Source organism: Paramisgurnus dabryanus, chromosome 13, assembly GCF_030506205.2.
Source record: "Paramisgurnus dabryanus chromosome 13, PD_genome_1.1, whole genome shotgun sequence".
Lineage (NCBI taxonomy): Eukaryota > Metazoa > Chordata > Actinopteri > Cypriniformes > Cobitidae > Paramisgurnus > Paramisgurnus dabryanus.
Window position 1 is genome coordinate 19946672 of NC_133349.1, and position 22365 is coordinate 19969036.

Below are 22365 nucleotides of genomic sequence, written 5' to 3' on the forward strand. Positions count from 1 at the left end.
GAGGATAATACGAGATTCTGAACCAGATCATCGTCATGGTAATGTTGTCTTGAGGTCACAAACCACATACTTTTAGGAACGGTTTACCAAACAGGTTTTAGATTAATCCAGGACTAGGTCTTAGTTAATTAGGATATCTAAGTAGTTTTTACAAACATACCTTATAAAAACAATTCTTATGTGCATGTTGAGACAAAAAAATGGCACTGATATATGTTAAGATGTCAGTGCAAAGTGTTTTTAAATTAAAGCAGCTCAAACATGCATTTTAGTCTGGGACTAGGATAAGCCCTGTGCAGGAATCTGCCCCTTAAAGTTGTAATGCTCATAATATATAGTGTAGTAGACCATGATATAAAAATGTTTATGTAATTAAGCCTTACAAAATATAAAATGACGAATGCATAGTATACTGCTCAGGAACTTACTTACCGGGCTAGGAGGTTATTTGAACTTGTAACACTGAAGCATAGCCTCCAGGCAGTCCAAGTCTGGATTTGTGCAGACTAAAATGATAGTTTGAAAGACTTTAGATCTTTGAGGGCACTGAAGCATCAAGCAGAACAGTCCTCAAAATATGTGAGGTGACTGATATCAATGATGGAGCAGTGGAAGTTGAGGATAAAGGACTGCCTAGTGCATTTTAACTTAACAATACCCCAAAAAAGAGACCAGAGAACTGACACTCTTTCTGACCCCCACCCAGGCACCCGCTTGCGGCTGCAACCTAACCCTGTGACCTTTGACACCTTCACCTCTTTGAAAAGCATCTAGAGAGTAACCTAAAATGGTCAGTAATTCAAATCTGGAAAATCCCGACTAAAGTCTCATAATCATTAAATCATTCTGATATTAGCAAAGTTTGATTTTAATCATTGATTTCACCTTAATTGTAATATCTGACATGGATGGCCGTACTCAATATTTAAAGATATCAAAGTTATATTTTCACAGAATGTCCTTTACATGATGATTTTATGTGCAAAACAGTAAAACACAAAAATGAATGGGTTTTCATGTTACAAATATGCAAAACTAATATATCACAAAAACCCCAAATTTATTTCATAAAACACTATCACTTTAGTGTATATATATATAGCAGGCAATGGCTCATTCCTACAACACAATAATGTATATATAATGTACAATATACATTGCACAATAATGTAAATATTGTAATTAATAATATTTGGTTTATGTAAATACAGATTTTAGTCTGTTACTTAAACAGATATTAAAGGGATAGGTCACTTTTAAATTAAAATTCTGTCATCATTTACTCGTCCTCGTGTTGTTCTAAACCTGTATGAATTTCTTTGTTCTGATGAACACAAAAGAAGATATTTTGAGAAATGATGGTAAACACACAGCAGTAAGTGACCGTAGACTTCCATAGTGGGAAAAAATATTTTGGAAGTATTGTGATAAATGATGAAGCAAATATTTTGATAAATGATGGTAAGCACACAGTTTACAGTACCCATTAAATTCCATCATATTTTTTATTCCTACTATGGAAGTCGCTATCTGCTGTGTGTTTACCATCATTTCTCAAAATATCTTCTTTTGTGTTCATCAGAACAAAGAAATTCATACAGGTTTAGAACCCCATGAGGATGAGTAAATGATGACAGAATTTTCCTTTTAAAGTGACCTATCCCTTTAAGAGAAATTATACTGTAAAACCTGGGGGAATCTCTTTCTCTCTCTGTCATTGTCTGTCAGCATTACACACACACACACAGGATGAAGTCAAAAGTCGCAAATTCTTTTGAACCTTCAGACACCAAATGTGACTCATCTCATTTCACAAAACACACACACACACACACACACACACACACACACACATTATCTCTGTCGTTTTACTCAGTTATGACACTTTAAAGAAGCCAAAGGCCCCTGAGACAGCCAGCCATACTGAAAGAGGACACCACCGAGGGCAGAACAGAGAGTATCATGGCATTCTTCAAACGTGTGTGTATGTGAAAGAGTGGAGGTGGGGTAAAATTTATGTGTGTGACATTAAGAGCTTATATCTGAGGTACTGCGAGGGATGCAGAATGAGGGTTTGAGAGAGATAGACAGATTATGTGCTTTAAGGGAATGAGAGGAATGTTAGTTTCTATCGCTTCCCCACATTCTGCAGGCTTGACATTGTGAGAGTGATCAGCCGCTCTGCCCTCAACAGCTGTGCGTGTGTGTGTAGAGAGGGGATGTGCATGCATATGTGTTGTTTACGACCTCCTCTTCTTGCCTGCCGAGGTTCAGCGTTACATTTAATACATAAATCTACATAAATTTATAATACCATTAAAATTAGATTCTCCTGCGGGGAAAACTCTGATTAAATGAGACTTTCTAGTGTTGTCGACCATACGCCTATCTTTCTTTCTTCATTCAAACTTCCTTTATAACAAGAATCACTTGTGCCCATTGTTCAAGAACAAACTGTGCTTGTTTATAAGTTCATAACTTATCAATCCCTCAGGGGTGAGTTCCATATGATCAGGCCTGCTAAATATAAATACCTATGTAATAAAAAAGAGAAAGAGCAAGAGGGAGAAGGAACATGAGAAAATTACTGTTGATGAGATCTGATTAAAAAGTCACACAACATGCTTAATACAGGCCTTGTCTTCAGGAAGAGAAGGGAGAGAGAGAGAAAGGGAGGGAGGGACAAAGCCAGTGCAAGAAGTGGAAACAAATGAAACAATGTGCAAAGTTCATTGCAACATTACAGGGGGATTGGAGGTTGCCAGGGCGACACACAAAGTTAGGCCAAAAAGGCAGAGGTAAAAAGGGAGTGAGTGAAAAACAAGTGGGAAGAAAGTAGATGAGGCGATCATCTTGCCATATCACCAATCCCAGTTTCTAACAGAGAAGAAAAGTAATGGATCCTTTCTCCTGTGGCATTCAGGTGAACTCTGCCCAAGGACAACCTCTCAGGCTTTTATTGCACTGTGGTGAAATTGGCCTGCACAGTATTGATTTTCATTATAAAACACGAAAGATTAGTTGCCTCATAACATCACTAAATGTATCCTAACTTTTGCTTTATTAATAAGGAGGGGAAGAAAAACTAAACAGTTAGATTGAAGATTGAGGTCAGAGTCTTTAACCATTCAAAGTGCTTGAGTATGTTTGTGTGTTGAAAAGCTTAGTTAATCATATGCAAGGTTAAACCAGGCAATGCATTATTGTTTTTTACACCAAAGAGGACGAAAGAACAAGCTGAGAAGAGTACTGTTTTCTGTCAAACTTCTTCCTTACAAAGCAAAGTTTCAAATAGGTCTATTCTGCTTTCTCTTTCCCTCTTACACCTCTCTCGCGATTTCATGCCTGGGGTACTAAATATAATTTTTTCTCTTCATGTAAATGTGCTCTTTTGCTCTCACTTTCCCTGAACTTCTCTGTGTGAATTCTTTCAGTGCATAAAAAGCCATATCTTTGCACAGACACACACAGTCATGCTCATACATGAACGCTGCGGTCATTACGCTTTGAGAGACAATATTGACACGCTAGGTAGAGTTCTGTCTCTCGGTCCACTCCTTACCTCAGTGTAACTGAATGACTGCCAACAAGTTTCCAATTTCCCTTCTCTTCCCAATGGATGGGCAAGTAGCAACACATAGCTGTGGAATAGCTCTCGCTTTTAGTCACCCACCCACATCTGCCTGTCCTATTTATCTTTAATATCGCTTTTCACTCACCTGTGTTTTCCATTTCAAGTGTTTGTGCATGTGCAGAAACCTACACAGCGTGTGAATTGTCAGAAACTAATGCTGTTTCATCTTTTCTCTTGCTTGTTATTTAAACTCATTGCTTCTGAGAGCATAGATTTAAGTCTGTTAACAGTAGTCTTTACTGTATTGCCTTAGGACATAATAGTATATTGCTTTAGTCGTACTCTGTAATAATGTAATCTTTTAACACTACAAAGTGGGCAGTCTCGACACACATCAAGGGCAGAGGTTCTCAACCTTGACTTCAATTGTCCATACGAAGTATTTTCCCTCAATAAAATATTATAGTACTTGACATAACTAAAAAACATGTATACTTGTTATAAAAATGTTAATGCTTAATCTTATTTTAAATCATTTTAAGTCACCTTGTGGCCTCCTAGTGGGCCCTGTACCCCTGGTTGAAAAACACTAATCTCTGATCTGGATTTGTGGAATCAAGACCTTGACATTGACTTATCTATAGAGAAACTTCTTGAATATCAGACTAAAACATGGATTACACTCGAAAGGGTTAATGTGGTTAATCCTGTTGTTTCCTTTCCAGCGCTATTAAATTTCATATTCCCCAAATCTCCGCGTTCCTGTAACAGAGGACAAGCAAGACTCTCGGAGGTGCGCGCCAGGTATCATTTACAGCGGCTCTGCCAGGTCACGGGCGCCTTTCTTTACTCTCTGCGGATTGGCCAATTGCCTCATGAAATATTCAACCAGGCACCTGATCGAGGTCAGCCATTGGACGCAGCTAGTGCAGTTATGTAAATGAGCACCTGGTAATGTTTGCGAGCCCAGAGGGGAGAGAGAGAGAGAGAGAGAGAGAGAGAGAGTCTGAGGAGCGCATAAACGCAGGCAGAGCGAAGCCGTGATTGGGAAATAAATAAAGACGTCCTCATAATGTAGAGTGATCATTCCTGGTTACAAACAAAAATCGACAGTGAGGCATACAACTTGCCTCTCTTCAAAAAGTTTCAGTCGCCTCGGTTTATTCATTTGTGCTTTCGGGGCTGTAAGCACGAAGTTGTGAGACTTGCGCTGGACTATCTGCCTTGTGTTACGAAAACAACCTGTCAAAGTTAACAGCTCGGAATAAAAAGGGCAACACATTTGAAAACGTTTTCAAGTCTTTCGCTAGATCTCTAAGTTAGGTAAGTAATAATACATTTTTCATGTGGATTTAAAGCATATTTTATCTATGAATTATCCTATGTGCTTGTTCGTGTCTGCGTCTTTCGGACTTTCTGGTAAACTAAAGTTGTTACAGATAATGAAACATATATCGGTGCATTGGAAAACTTAAAGCGTTTGTTTAGCGTGTATGGCGGCCAGAAGTCTCGGTGTGTATATGGTGGGTTTGGACGTCTGCCACGGTAATGTTAGCGGGAATTCTTCTTGTGCGGTAGTGTTTGTTTGTGTGTTTTCGGTAGGATTGTTATTCACACCCGTCAGCTAAACTTAACGGGCTCTTGGTTATGATAACGGGAAACCCCGTTTAATTTTAAAATCGTCGTGGGTTAGTCTGGTCTGGTGGTATATTTACCCACCTGTGACCCTGGCATTACGCGTCAGTTAACAGTTTATGAGCCACAGCAATCTCACTTTTAAACTGTATTTGCATGGCAACGCTGACGGACCATTGCGTAAAACCACTAAGGTTTTTGTCAGCTAATTTATGAATGCTATGTTGTCTGATTTATTATAACCTGTCCCGGTGGCATTTGTTTAAGCTCTCTTGAACAACCACTCGAGAGTAGCGTGTATGAATTATAAAGTGAAAATGTAACGGGAGACTTAATGTTAACGTTAACTGTTTCAAAAGATCACTTTGGCACAATCCGCGTGCCTCATAACATTATCACTGAAATGTAGGCAGTTACACGGATTGAATGGTTTATTTCAATAAAACGAAATTTTTTACTATTTGTGACGTTGGCGAGGGGCTGTTGTTAACCCCGTGACCTTTGTCGAGAGGGTGACCTCAGAGCTGCGAGAGAGCTGGTGGACGTTCAATGACCAAGAGAGCCACTTTACTGTATGTCATGCAAGACTAAAATGAAAATTGAGTCATCATTTACTCATCCTTATGTTGTTATAAACCTGTATGAAATTCGTTTTTCTGATAAACACAAAAAGATATTCTGAGAAATTATGGTATAAACACACAGCAGATAGTGACCATTGACTTCCATAGTAGGAATAAAAAAATATGATGGAATTTAGTTGGTACCGTCAACTGTGTGCTTACCATCATTTATTATAATATTTTCTTCATCATTTATCGCAATACTTCAAATTTCTTTCCCCTACTAACTGTATATTGTCTATATGATCGAAATGGACTATTATATTCATAAAACAAGACAAGAACGCATAAACACTAAGGGTGGGTTTCCTAGACAGGACATAAATCTGGTCCCTGACTCAAAGTGCATGCATGTTTCAATTATTTAACTGAAAACAGCTTGCATTGAAATATCTTACAAAATACCAGTACCATTTTGTCTCAATATGCACACCAATAATGTTTTTTTACAGGGTATGTTAGTAAAATTGACTTAATATAAGGCCCAATCCTGGCTTAATTTAAACCCTGTCTGGGAAACTGCCCCGAACATAAATATTTTTTTATCTAAAAGAAGTTAAATTAATTGGTTAGGGTTCATGAACTTGCACATATGTTTCCATTGTAATACTCTTTCATTTAAAATGGCAAAGCTACAAGTTATTGCTGCAGAAAAAAATCGTTTTGGTGGCCAATACCAATTTAACACAGTTTACTCTGGTGGTTACTCAGAATAAGACAGTTTGCTAATCTTTACTGGTTTAATGGTCTCACAGTCCAAACGTGTACTCGTATAGTTTATCAAGTTTGTATCCCGTCCTCACCATCCCATCTGAAGAATTCCCCAAATCCCTTTAAAACCAGCCAACAGATCAGCCTGGCCAGGTTGGGAAACCAGTAAATAAACCTAGACAGGTTGAAGCGTTTTCATTTCCCAGCAGGGTTTTGCACTAACATGTAAGAACAATCAAATTTTATGGTGGAACACTGTCGTGGTAAATTTCGTAAGGTGCGTTTCCCTAAATGGGTTTAGGATCTTGTGAAGAAGCAAAATAAAATGCATAGGCTGCAAAAAGCCATGTTCTGCTATGAAGAGATGCAAATAAATGCACCGTGTAGCTAAAAATCCACCCTCCCCCTTTTCACCCCTTTCTTTTTCTTTACTCTCTCCAAGAGGGTTTTTTAGAGACTTTTGAATAAAGGAACAATGAAAGCGCAGTGAGATGTGCTGTGTCATCACGGGAGGGGACCAAGTTTCAAGTGTGGTACGGAGGAATGTGTGTGACTGTTTTGTAGGCAAGCACACATTGAGCAAACATCGCAGAGGGGGTTGAAGGCATTGATTTGGTCAGTATGGGCTTTATTATGAGTTTGTTTGCTATTGGGTGTAGAGAATTCACCCCAGACCTCTGCGCTCAGGGAGGTTAGGTTTGCTTTCAGCCTTAGGATTATAAATTACTTTACTGTGCATTTTTCTTGCCTTTTTTTAGATTTCCCCCGGCCTCATTTATTGAACGTTTCTGTTGCATTGAGTTGTTGTCCACAGGTGCGCAGGTTTTTTCATGCTCACATCTTTGTAAACAGTCTGAACTCCTTGGTGGTGATAGAGAGATTGAATGAGAATTGAAAAGGAGGGAGAGACAGGGGTGGCATACTGAGTGGAAATGCCTTCTTGAGTTTAAACTAACATCAGACAACATCTATTAAATAGGATTTTGACACACCCTGTACCTCTCCCACTCTTTCCCTTCTTACCGCTGTAATTTATCCTCTCGAGCAACCTGTCTTACTTCATATAACATTCGCTTCTTCTCTTGTCGTCAATCACTTTCTGTCCCACCATTAACTTTGAATCGTTTATCTATTCATCCATCTCTTCATCTATCATTTCAGTGTCACTTTTTCTATATTATGATTTAGTATGTTTTTAAAGCCATTTGGTTTACGAGGACTAGGGCTGCACAATACTATCGAAATATTACAGATGTGTAAATATTACAAATCACAATAGTTTGCAATAACTGAGTACTTTTTAATACATTCTGATGTTATGTATAATCAAAGTTTTAGCAGAGAAACACAAATGAGTGCTTGTGTGTGCTCATTTTTGCATCATAATGCTTGTCTTGGTTTTAAAATATAAAGAAAACAATTGGGCTGCTGGACATTCCTGTGCCGGTTATCAACAGTCTGTTGTGGCCAATACATTTAGATTAACCAATCATTTACTTTTTATGAAATGAACCCTCTGAACTGAAGCGGATAGATATTTAGTTAAATCATTAAAACCCATTCACTGGGCAAAATATATACTGTTTACACTTTAAAGTTTAAAATATCTTCAATCATTCACACGTTTTTGCCATTGTCTTTGTGAAACATAATATGGATTATTATAGGTTTGCCATGATTCTCCAAATCCTCGATTTGGTTATTTTCGATTCTAAGGTCACGATTCGATTCTTGATTTTTACATAAATTTTTTTGAAAGCACAAAAAATTGTTATGCCATTTTTAAACTAGACTTTTATGAAATATAATATCTGATCTTGAACCCGGAGATACCCGGCCATGTTAGTTGTGCTGCCAATAGAAAAATATGGTACACGCACATACCTGACAAAACTAAACTACCTGTCAGATGAACATTCCTGTCAGTACTTTGCACCTTAAAAACACGCTTTTATCACCGTCAGAGGAGATTGTGACACTATACCCCAATAAGTCATGTTTAAATGCTGTTTTCATAACTCTTAAGCAACTGAAATAAGTTGTTGTGAAACTTAATCAGATCTCAGCTCAGAGAAACGACCGGTCCTGGCAAAGACGTCGTTCTGCTGTATACGCAAGGCGGGAGGCGCTTGCTGTTTTTTTGTTTCCCATGTAAAGAGAAACTCACATGTCTCCTGCATCTGCCATGCTATCTTTTGACTGGCCGTAGCTAGCTAAGTTAGAGGAGGTTGACTTGCAGCACTCAACACGTGATTTTTTTCCCGCTTGGCAAGCCGACTGGACGTGACATGAGGGCGTGGCAGCATCGATGATTTCATTTTTTTATTCAAAGTTGTGACTTAATTTTGATCGAAATTGATACACCCTTATGGATGATGTATGTTATTACTGCAACAAATAATTTGATTGAAACACCACACGGCAATGTTTCTTGATTTAGATTTTGAGATCTAGAAATAATCCTCAGAGCTACATGATATGCTACATTGGCCACACTACAAAAAGCATTGGAGTGTTTAACAGATATAAATGTTCAAGATAAATTTTTGATGGCATGTAATGCACCGTCAATTTTAAATTAACCAGGAATGTTTAATAAGAAAATGCTAAATGCAAACGTACCGTAAATGATTAATGGTTATGTTACAAGTATCATCTGTAATTCCCTTGTGTCAATAATTGTAATATAGTGTCTGCATGTATTACTAACCGCTCGTGAACTACAGATAATATTCCCTATGTACTAAACAAGTGATTGAAGAAATCAGTGTTATTATATCTTAAGGCTTAATGAAACCTGTCATCAGTGCTGATTACTTTCCACAAAGCTTCATGAATCATTCTTACATAAGGCATCTGCTTTCTAATGACTTCCTTTAAGGGGCAACCACAAAGTAAAACATTACAGCTTGTTCTGCTCACAGCAGCCAGCTTTAAACAAACGCGCTGTCTCAGGACTGCAGAGAGTTGAACAAATTAAACTCAAGTGTGTATACGGATTGATTCACACAGGGAGAAATGATACATTACCTAACAGTGGGCAGGCTTTTTAAAACTGAAGAAAACTAATCAATAACAGAGGTAGATCTAGATACCTTCAAGCAGTCTTTAAAATTTCTCTCTAATCAGTTCTAACTCTGCTTGCAGGTGTGTCATGAAATGGAAAAGCATTTAAAGTGCACATATTTTAAAACAATGTTATTTTGTGTATTAGGTATAATACAATTTTGGTATAATACAATGTTTGCATGACTTATGGTTCAAAAAACACATTATTTTCCACATATCGTACCTTTCACTGTAAAAAATTGCTGTAATTATGCAACTGGTTGCCAGTAACTTAGTGTAGAAGATAAAGACTGAAAATGTTTCATGTTCATTTAACTTTGAACAAACTGTTGCCAGTAAATAACATAAATGTAAAATCTACAGTAAGTTACTGCCAGCTAGTTGCCAGTAATACCCATTAATACTGTAATTTCTACAGACATGTAGCTCCAGATATAGTGTCTTCCTGAAACGCTCTGATTTGTACAAAACTCATTGGGCTGTGTCCCTGATTGGCCAGCTAATCTGTACGCTGTGATTGGTCTGAATACCTCTGACGTCAGCCGGAAATGTGACGCTCCTTACCATGTTTGAAAGATTCGCTCATAATGCATTTCTAACTTACAGGCTGTGAGTCCAAGCGGGAGAAACTAAGATAATGTCGGTCTTGTCTGCATCACCAATCCCAGAAAGTAAACTCTTGCCTACAATATGTGTGTTTGTTGTAGTCCACGAAAAGAGATTTACGTTAAGATGATAACTCGCATCATTGTTAGCCTTTTGCATATCGTTTACATGTACTAATACACACTTACACCCCAATGGAAATGTAAAATCATAAATCGGACCATAGTTGTTCTTTAAACATTGATGATTGTGTTGATTCGTGTTTCGAATGTAAGTAATGAGTAACAAATACACACGTGTATAAATTAGAGATGCACCAAAATATCGAATAATAATGGGTATTGGTCGGTAAAAGCAATTTTCCACACTATCGGCCGATAGATTAAAAACAGACTAGAATCATGGTCGATATATCCTGTCAATCAAAAGAGAACAGGGAAATGCAATGGCCCTTATATATCAAACGAGCGCATGACAGTAAACTGTACGTACATACGGTTGTTTCCACATGTACGATATATATATAATGAATCACACTTGAGCTTTGGCGTAAGCAGATTTTTTGGCACTGATGTACGCTGGTTTCTAGATTCGTTTCTACATAAGTGAGGGACAATACATTTGAGCTCTTTGTATAGAAAATGTAAAGATATTCAATACTGAACTTTAATGGTTATTATATGAATGAAAAACATTCAGAAAATGTAATCTTCAGAATTTAGTTAATGCAAGTTAATATAAAACTTCATCAATTGGTTTTTCCAAACCAAGTGCCTGCGACGAATCATGAGGATCTTCTGGCCTAACATTATCTCAAATGAGGAACTCCGGCACAGATCTGGCACAAACACCATCACTGAAACCATAGCAACACGTCGATGGAGATGGCTTGGCCATGTCTGCAGAATGCCCCCTGACTCACTACCAAGGGTGGCACTGAGATGGACTCCTCAGGGAAAAAGGAAACGGGGCCGACCCAAAGAGACCTGGCGTCGAACCGTGGAGCGCGAACTCAAGTCCAGAGGGCTCACCCTGCAGACCGCTCCCGCAACAGCAACCGACAGAATAAAATGGTGTTCCCTTGTAGTCGCCTCAAGCACCAGACGGCGCAAAGAGGATTGAATGAATGAATGAAGTTAATATAACCACTAAACTATCGGTATCGACATCGGTATTGGCAGATATCAGTCAGAATAATTTGCTGTCAGTGGAAAATTTCCGAAATCTCTAGTATAAATATATATTATACTAACTATACTATATATATAAAATACATACACTAAAGCTTCCAGGTTTATTTATCTCTGCAGTAATTGCAGCTTCAAGCTAATGTAGCCAAGCTTTAGAAAGTTGTTCATAAAAAACAGGTAGGTTCAACATCAAAGCTGCAGCTTGTATTTTTCTTTGCCTGATTCTGGCCTGTCAAACACTCCCCGCATGTCAACCTTACTTCAGTGTCTTTTTAGTATTTTCATTGTCTTTGGTTTATATACTTTATTAGTATTCCTGCTGGCATCGGGCTGTTATTGCATCTACACCCTTCTGTTTGTTTGGGCTTTTTACTTCTTGCGGTTTTGTGATATCTGCATGGATCAAACAGTTGGAAGACATGTCATGCAAACTATGCAAACTGATGCTGAGCTCCAGAGGGAGATTTTTGCGAAAGCACTTGGCTTGGTGTTATTCTGGGCATACATCACTGATGTTCACAGCGCTTTTACATTAAGCCTTCGGATTTGACCTGTTCCCTCCATTCCTTTCTCTCATTTCTTCTTTTTGAAACGCCCTGTGCAAAATGCATTCACCTCATTTTACCTGTTGTGAATAATTCATGTATAAAATTAAACATTTGCTCATGTTTGACCTTTCAGTCATCTTTCATTTTGCCCTGAATATCTAAAGCGCAATTTGAGCAACAGACCAGTAAAGCGCCTCAGCTTTTAAGCATCACTTTTATTCATCTCTGGATATTGCTTGCCCTTTTAGCCTTTTGTGTGTGTGTGTGTAAGTGTGTGTGCTTTACAGACTTGTGTGACTGAATCGACAGCTCGACTATCACACAGACTCTCAAACTCAGGGTTTAGCTTAATTAAACTCTTACAAAGGTGATACCATATTGTTCTGGTGACATTATTTATTTAAAGAAACAAGTTACCCCTACACTAATTCCATATTTGTATAGCCCTTTTTAAACAGAGATTCCAGTAAAAACATGGAGATTTTGCCTGGAGATTTGTCCCAGGATCATTTGATTTTTGTTGATTCACACTGACATGGAAATTCTGGAATCTGAGTTTGTTCACACACATAATACCATAAAGATCCTAGGACACTGACGTGACGTAATGTAGCTGGTGGAATATTTTTCGCAGTGTCTTAAGTTTGCTTATGATCTGGGATTTTTTTTGAGAGAGAAACCATCCGTGTGCATTTTTCTGATTCGATCATAAACTACTGCATGGCGTATCATTCCATTAAGTTGGTTTCAGCATTGAGGCGCTCCTTGGTTTCTGCTTCTTTCTAGCTTGTAGACATGACTTGATCTATGGCTACGTACAAAAATTAAGGCAGCTGACTCATGAGGCAATGAGAAACGCATTCAGACAGCCTTCATAGGCAGCGTAACGGAATTCTGTTTAAAGTATAAAGAAAGAGCGCCTTTGTGATAACTAATCCCCTATTTGCAAACTACAATATTCATTTCTCACTAGAAATTCAATCAAAAGGTGTAAAAGGAAATATAGCCTTATTTACACTAAATTTGTGCTCCAGCTGCTTTCTTGGGCGCCGTTTAATTTTTTAAACATGACCAGGCTTGACCAATCACATTTTCCACTCCCACGCATAGAATTGTGGTACAAGATGATAAAGTTATCTCAGGAGACAGGAAATAAACCAAACATTGTATTCGGATGTGCCTTGATGCCTTCATTCCTTTGAATGCTACGAATTTGCGAAATTCTGGACACAGCCTATGTCATGGTGAGGACATTTGCACCTTTTGTTCACACAGGAAGGATTCTGGGACTGGTCCCGGCAATGTTACTGGCAGTGGCGGCTCATCCGAATGGCGCAAATTCAAAATAAGTGTTCAGAGTGTCATGTGTGTTGCTTGTGTTTCAAAATATGTGTTTGTTGCGTCATGTGAACCATGTGCATCATGTGTTTTGTCAAAATAAGTCCCTGCTGCACACATCAAAACCGCTTTTGATAAAAGAGACGCTCACGTTCACAAAATACACGAAAGACAGTCCCTTAACAGTAAACTCTGATTACGCATGAGATTATGAGAGTATCTGGCGTCTCTTTTATCATAAACCCTTAGACGCATCTGCAGCAGGCACTTATTTTGACAAGACACGTGATGCACACAGGATCTCTCGATGCACAGAATACACATTTTGAAAAAAGGAACCACACACATTACGGGCTACATACATGTTGTGACGAATTTCGCATCGAATGCCGTCGAAAAAAGTAGCTATCTGCCACTGGTTACTAGGTCCCCATCCCGGGATCAATCCTGGGATCAATTCCGGAGTGTGCATTTGTGCATTTGAAGACACTCTTGTAAATTTTATGGGATCAACACACTGTGTGAGAGTTTTCTCTGTTGTTATGTATATTCTAAAAAAATCTATTTGGTTGATAAATAATTTTTTTTAAATTTGTTAACTAAGTTGGCTTTTTCTTCTGATAATATATTATTTAAATTATTACACAGCTGTCTGGAATACTTGATTCTGATTGGTCAGGTGTGACATTCTTAGTTCTGTTATCCCCGAAAACAACCATTAATACTGATAACACACCACTCATTTTGGTACTGCGATTCATCCTGACTTGTACTACTTCTATGTTTAATGTATCACCCCGCTGTCTCTTTTCTCATGCCAAGTTTAAATTGATTATATATGAGCTGATGAAATATTTCAAGTAAATATTATGTGTTCAATTACTTGTTCATGTGGAAAGTAGCCATATAGTAAGCTTCACATCATGGTTTATAACCAGAATATATTTATTTCTTACTTAAAAATCATTTTTCTTAACAAAAGGGGATTTCTGGATTCATTAAATGAAATGGACCATTAGCTGCTGGCAGTAAATCTGCCAGATTCTCATTGGATTTGCAGATGTGATCAGTCAGATCAACACATCTGAGAAAACACATTCACATTTGATATCATGATCTTAGTACATCCAAGGATCAGGAAACTGAAGAGGGTGATTTTCTCAGTCTGTATTGGATTGCATTTAAAGGTGGATTGGGCGTTTTGTATAAATGGTCTGGGTGTACTGTGGGAACTGTCAGCTTTATAACCAGAAGAAACTGCAGAATGTACCTGGCAGATCAAAGCCACAGAGTGTTTTATGCAGATCAGGTACTGAATGAGCAGTTTAAATTGTAGCAGTTATGATCATTTGATAATTTGGCAGGCTCCAGACAACGGCCATAAAATATTCTTCCCTCGTAAAGTGACTAAACCTTCCTGCTATTATTTAACCTTCATTGCATTTAGTTTTCTTCCCTCCCTTTCTTTTTTCCATCTCTTTATCCATTTCGCTCATTTCGTGTCATTTGCCCTTCCATTGCCCTCTGACTCCTCTCATGTTCATCAAGTAAGTAATGCTTATTTCCTGTTTTTTGTCTACCACACATTCTTCACAAGCTAACGGTCATCTCAAATCGAACTGCCAAAGAAACGCTTCATCGGTGTGCCTGAGTCACTCCGGCAACTGACGCACACCCGAGTCATAATTTGCAGTGAAAATCGCGTGCCCAAGCGTAAACATACTCCGTTCTTTATAAACACTGTTGTTCTCAGGCCAATCGCTTTGATCCAGAGAGTCATAGGTCGCTTGGGCCCAAAGGAAAAGGAAAGAAAATCAACAATGAAGCCAAGAGTGCTGTCCTTTCACAGCGGCCATTACTCACCATTGCTTCTCATCTAACATGAAATCACCTGCTGTTTCTGTGGATTTGGACCGAATGGCTGGAAACTTTTCATCTGCCTGGCAGAGGACTCATAACAGACTCATACAGTGGACTGAAAGTTTTACTCAATCAGTGTTAAATAACACATTGTAATGTTGTAATGCTGATAAAATAAAAATAATGCAAGACAATGTTTGACTAATGCACATTTTAACTAGGTTTTGTCTGAGCCATTGCCTGGTGGTTAGCACACATACCAATGACACAATGTGCTGTGCTTCACATACAGGAGACCCAGGTTTGAATCAGCCTGCAACTTGATTTCATTCCAAATGTTTTCACCTTAGTAACTTTTTAGCCCTGTTTCACCTGTTATAAAGATCCATTTTGGTCAAACCGTTCACAAGTGGCTGAGAGACGCTCAGTTCATTTCACACCTGGTGTTTTAATCTGTCTCCTTTGTCCACTTTTAACCGCTTCTGTCCTGATTACCTCGAGGGGATGGTATATGAGTGAATCCCTGTAGAGAAATGATGGATTAAAGTTGATGCACACAAATATAATGTGAGAGTACCGCTGCTTGTGTTGTTAGTAAACATGCTGCATAACGTTTTGTACATGTATATGTAAGGGCTTTCTTTGATATTTCAGGGCAATGTAATAAGCTTGCGCAACTTCACACATTTGCAAAATGATACTTAGGGTAAAATTTACTAATTGCCTAATAAATTGTGATGATTATGATGATTAATTGTCTGTTTTATTGGTTTCACATTTAATTTTCATAATATTTTTTAGTGATGCACCGATGTATCGGCCGCCGATATTTATCGGCCGATTTTTGATGAATTTGAAAACATCGGCATATCGGCAATAGCACGAGAAAGGCAGATACCGATTGTTTATTAATTAACCGCATAAAGAAATCCATTATATGTAAAAAATGAGTTAATTTTGTTAATAAAATAAATGCTGAATAGCAAAAACCACCTTTGAAGGTTGTCATGTTGTCTTATTATATGTGTTTTAGCTTAATTTGTGCCTCTCTTATTATGTTGGTCAGTTGAATGTTAATTAGATCCAATCCATGTTCAGTAAAAATAATTTGATGTAGAAATAAACTAGCTAATAGACCAACTGTATAGTATTGTTTACAAGTGTTTAATATCGGTATCGGCCAGAAGTTGTCTGTTTAAATCGGTATTGGTATCGGCCCAAAAAAATCCTATCGGTGCATATCTAATTTTTTTGTTTGTTTATGAAATAATTTTCACACAATTATTTAAATTAAATATTTTGCGAGGTTTACCTGGCAGTAAATATTAAAAGACATAACACAAATTTAAAAGTAATCTGATAATGTCTCATTTATAAGGGTGCTGCAGCTCCCCCTTGCGTTTTTAGAGAGATGTGCAATCATTGCGGTGATTTGAAATCATCGCGATGAGGTCAAGCAATAGCAATGAGATGATTATTTAATCATTGTGACAGCCCTAAATGATACAAAAATAAAAGAGGAAGAGAGCAGCCGTTTTCGTTTTAGTAATGATTGCCTACAGACTGCGCTGAACACTGTAGGCTCGCGCTAGGAGTCAGGACCGATGTAAAAATGGTACATTACACATTGGGGATCAGTAGACGGAGACCCAATTTTACACCTATATTTAGTTTCGTCTACTTGTGATCAAACTGATCTTTCTTTTTTTGTAAAGAAATTGTATTTTCTGATTTTATTCATGATTTGTGGAGTCAAATGTGACCTTCTCTTTATGATTCTTCACCTATGCTGGGTACACACCAAAAGATAATCAGGCTGATTTTGGGCCGATTTCCCCCCTTCCGACAATCCTAGCTATGTCCTGATTATCTTGCTGGTTCTACAGATTATCTTATCAGTTTTTCCCTTGGTGTGAGGTGTGTTAGGAGTGTCCAAACCTGATCCGAAGAATGTTGGAATGCCCCTGATCGCGAACATGTTTAATATTTGCGAACATAACTCCTGATGTGTGGGGGGAACCATGAGGACAAACTTGTGCACTCTCTAAAGATTATCACATGAAACAAAACAATATCCTATCAGAAAGCGAGATGATGCTTGACTGAAGCAGTGAATCTGATGCAAAGTAAACTTGTACAGACCATGTTCCCGCTGACTTCACCCAAACCCTTATTTTTTTCCCTTGAATTTTCGGTTGAAATCTTTACAAACACTATCACTGAAATTTCTTCCTGCATATCGTCTGCCATTCTTACTCTGAAGTTTTGCGAGTTTTTGCAAGATTTCCACTGTTCACAGTCGAAACTGGTGGAAAATCTGTTTGTGTGTGGTGTGCTGTCTTTGACACATCATGGCACACCACACACTATAGGTGCAAATGGTTAAATCTAGGATTTTTTATCCTCATGTTTGTGGTCTATCACATTTTGAACATCTTATAAGATGTACTTTTGGTGTATACCCAGCATCACCTGTAAAGAACAGAAATGTTTGTCTTTCAGGTTTGTGTGCTTCAAAGCTCACAGGGAGTTAAAAAGTGAAGATTCAATCATGAAGACAAATGTCAGCAGAAATTATGTGTTGCATGTTTATGATGTGATATAGATTGAAATGGCCTTTAGGCTCTGCCCGGAGGATCCTTCACAGGGTTATACTGTAGCATACAGCATTGCTCACTTCTGAATGTGCCATATCAGCAGGTGTATTACTGACAGCTCTTGATGTGTCTGTGTGAATTAGCTTTAGGGGAATCAGTTGAATGTTTTCTTTGTCAAACTTTTGTGAAATGGAGCTGAGCTAACAGAATTTGCTGTGTGAAATTCCCCAAAGCAGAATCGCATGGAAAACATGCGAATGAACAAAGTCGTGATCCGGTCTGACCTCAGCTGTGTCACCCTCGGTCTCATTGTTACTTTAAAATGATTGAGGGGCTGTGATTGATTGTTGATGTATGTGAATGTAATGAGTCATTTTAGTGCGTTTAAGGTCTGTTTAAACTACGGGCGACATTCCAAACTAGTTCCTATCTTTCCCCCTGGACCAGAATCGCGGGTAAGGTTCAGCCCATTTATCCCATTCTGCAGGGAGACATTATGTTAATAGGACTATATAGCAGATGTCTTTCTTTCAAGAACATTATAGGGGAGTTTTTGAGGAGATGAATGATCTTTTAAATCAAACCGAACAAAGAAACTTGGCGTTTACAGCAACTCTCATTTCCTGACTTTACTATTATTCTCCTGCTTCCCCCCCACCCATCTCCAAGTATTTTCTCTCTCTTCCTCCCAAATACTTCGGATTCGGATAATTGAAATTGCTGATGGGTTGCCATGGTTACGCAACAAAGATTCCCCCTATAGTCAACAGTCATGAGTGGATTCTTTGCGCCAACTGTAATAAACTTAAACCTTGCGTTACAGTGCCGAATTTTTGGCGCACACAGTGATTTTTCTCTCTCTTCCCGTCTGGTTCCCCTCGGTTTTGGAAACACTTGCAGCTTGTGTGTGTTGGCCACCGCCTGTCTCGAGCTCGGGACAGCTGCAGTGGGTGCGCTCGCTCTCACACAGAGCAGAATCTAGGGTATCGCGCTAACACACGCTCCATTAGCCGACTCTTTTACATGCCTGCCTCGTCTACACCTCTTTTCTACACCTCCTTTCAGAATCTCCTGCTCTTTTCTGCGATCTCTTTGTCCTTGTGTCTGCACAGCTGTGCATCAGCTGTCCGTCTCTCTCGCCGACTTCTGAACCAGCACTGTCACTCCGCAAAGGGACAGCTGCCACCTAACATACAGACATACACACACACACACACACACACACACACACACACACACACACACACACACACACACACACACACACACACACACACACACACACACACACACACAGAGACCCCCTCATTCCATGCCTTCCATATGCACACATGCAAACACAAATCACATTTCACTGAGACAAAGAAAGGACTGGTGTTTATGAAGGAAAAAAGGTGCACTGTATGTATTTTTCTTTAAATGTGTTGGTACATGTAACTCTTGGAATGGCGGTTTGTTATGTTTGGAAAAGGTTTATGGTCTGATGGACAACATTGTCAGTGAAGTGATAATGAAGTCCTTGTTTCTGTTCCATCAGAACAGATTCATCACAGGTTAGCAGTGATTAGCTACATGCTAATAACAATTAGCAAAGTATTAAAACAAGTCATACATTTTAACTAAAACATTAGTTAAACATTAGTTAAAGTTTGAACCTTGAACATGTTAGCATCATGCTATATCACATTAGCATCATTGTGGTTTTTTGTTGCACTACTTTTGGCACGACAAGCACCACTCACATTTTCTAGATTGGAAATGACCCTTTATCTCTGGTCTTTGATCAACTTAAAATGATGCTTTAGCACATTTGTGAACCTGAACCACAAAACCAGTTAGAAGTTGCACAGGTATATTTATACATTCCATGGGTCAAAATGATAGATTTTTCTTTTATGCCAAAAATCATAGATCATCATGTTTCATGAAGATATTTTGTAAAATTCCTACTGTAAATATATCAAAATTTTAGTGGATGCAGCAAAAGCGGCAAATGGAAATTGGCAAGAAACTAGCCTACAAACTTCGCTTTGCCACCTGTTCTGTGGGGATTTTCCATTCAAGTTTATGTACAAGCTTACAACTTCCCCTATTCAGTCAACTCAAACAAACCTTTCGTAAACTTTTTCCCCACCATTGAAAAGTTAACTCTTCAATTAAGAGAAAATGCTTCCCTGCCAATGATGAGTATTTCTGCTAATCTGTAATACCGCTGTTATCCACCAGGTAACGCTCTTCCGCAACATATATAACCCGGAAGTATTGCCCTAGGGCTGGGATGGGCAACTTCGGTCCTGGAGGGCTGGTGTCCTGCAGAATTTATGCTGCGTTCCAGGCAGGATTTTGAGCACGGAAATTACGACTTCAAAACCATGACTTACGACTCTGAACTGGGAGTATGCGTTCCAGGCAGCCTGTAACCCGTGTTTTACAACCTTCTACCTGTGAAAGTGCACTGGAACGGCAGTCAAACCCGTGACTTCCCACCAGTGAACTCGTACTAAATCGATGTACTCCCAGTTCAGAGTCGTGAGTCGTGGTTTTGAAGTTGTAATTTACGGGTTACAGGTTGCCTGGAACGCAGCATTAGCTCCAACCATAATTAAACACACCTGAAGCAGCCAATTAAGATCTTACTAGGTATACTAGAAACTTTGAGGCAGGTGCTGAGGCATGTTGAATCTAAACTCTGCAGGACACCGGCCCTCCAGGACCGAAGTTGCCCATCCCTGCCCTAGGGGCAAACAGCTGTATGTCCATGTATGTTTTGACGGTCACTCTGAATCTGATCTCTATCTAAATTCAATAAATAATTTAATTATCTCAGTTTTTTGCTCAAAATCTGATGTTTTTGAAGAAACCTTCCCATATGTGAGTGGTTATAAAAAGAGAACGAATAAAGGTAGGGTGAAACCTTTTTTAAAGGAGAGGGGCTGTTCTTGTGTATGTTAATATATTTAAAGAAGAAAAGTTTCTGGAAGGCATTAAACTTTTGTAAAAATCATGAAAAATGCTGGTGCTGGCTGGCAACTTTTTTTAAAAATGCTGGCGGGGAAAGAGTTATTATGCATAGCTGAAAACAAACTTCATTGGATTTTGACTTTTAAATGTGATTTTCTCAATATTTAGATTTTTTTGCATTCTCAAGTTCCAGATTTTCAAATTGTTGTGCAGTGGCGGACAGTGACTTCTTTTTCGAGGGCGCTCGATGCAAAGTTCGTCACAACTAGATGTAGCCCGTTGTGTGTGTGGTTCGTAATTTCAAAATATGTGTTCTGCGCATCAAGAGATCCTGTCTGCATCACGTGTCTTGCAAAATAAGTGCCTGCTGCAGACACATCTAAAGGGTTTATGATAAAAGAGACGCTCGCGTTTGCCAGATGCTCTCATAATCTCATGCATAATCAGAGTTTACTATTAAGGGAGTGTCTTGCGTATATTTTGTGTATTTTTTTATCATAAATGGTTTTGACGCATGTGCAGCAGGTGCTTATTTTGACAAAACACATGATGCACATGGTTTATATGACGCAACAAACACAGATTTTAAAACCCAAGCAACACACATGACACTCTGAACACTTATTTTGAATTTGCACCCCTCGGATGAGCAGTCACGAGCTTCCACTGTTGTTGTATCTCGACCAAATATTGTCCTATCCTAACCTATTTATTTAGGTTTTGGATAATGTATAAATCTCAATTTCAAAAAAATTACCCTTACATCAGGTTTTGTGGTCACATTTTAGAAATGATCTATAAAGTTTAGAAGCTTAAAAAGTCTTTAAGTACTGTTTCATCATCTGTAATGTTTTTAAGCTGACGGAAGAGCTTTAAGGAGAACCACAACCCCATACTGTTAAACACCCAATTTATTTTTCTGTTAAATGAATATTTTATTAACAAGTGATATTGTTATCACACATCTGACCTAAATGAAAGTAACTTTACTTTTGCTCTCTTTTCCTCAGGTATGTCTGTAGAACATAGTTCAACTCTGGACAGGTAACCGGGTGTGTCACCGTGGCCATGGCAACACAGATGCTGCCATTGTTGCCTGCCTTTTTTTCTGTCTTCCTCATTTCCTGGACAGTGGGCCAGGACACGGATTGGCATTTTGACACGGGTAAGAAGAATGTCATTGATTCTGATTATTATTGTTACAGTAAAGCAAGTGGGAGAAACACATTTTCAGTTTATATTAAATGCAGTTTTGCGGTCAGAACCCGAGGACATATGTGTGTGTTTATGTCCGGACAAACCCTACAGTCAGATTTACTTTAATCAGTTTTCAAATTTCTCTTCCTATCCATTTCCCTCTCTGGTGTTTGAGGTTTCAAATGGTTTTTTAATGTCACATTAATGTTTAAATGTTCTCGGGGTTATTAAAAGCTGTTATATACAACCATAGTCTCTAAATCAAAGCTCATGATCCATGTGTTTTGGCTACAATCATTTTTTTCTCCATGACCAGTTGCTAATAGTATACTGTATAATGTAATAAGCTGGAACGGAGGCCGGTCTGGTCATAAAGCTTGCCAGAGGAGACAGAAGAAGAGAAGAGGGAAGACTCAACAAGAGACATCGAGTTGAATTATTGATGTGTTTCTTATG

The 22365-nt window shown here is 38.5% G+C and overlaps 1 protein-coding gene across 4 annotated transcripts in view; it reads left to right on the plus strand.

The window, feature by feature from the left end:
• The first annotated feature begins 4575 nt into the window (after positions 1–4575).
• Positions 4576–22365, plus strand: part of ddr1 (discoidin domain receptor tyrosine kinase 1) — a 42949-nt gene continuing 25159 nt past the window's right edge. Inside the window, exons 1-2 of one of the 4 annotated variants that reach the window (XM_073811624.1) lie at positions 4576–4897; positions 21723–21877. In XM_073811624.1, the coding sequence (XP_073667725.1) occupies positions 21781–21877 (97 nt within the window). In that variant the 5' untranslated portion in view covers positions 4576–4897; positions 21723–21780. Of the gene's footprint in view, positions 4898–7032; positions 7159–21722; positions 21878–22365 lie in introns of those variants that run through there. The other 3 variants (XM_065261088.2, XM_073811623.1, XM_065261087.2) reach the window with 3 other exon arrangements.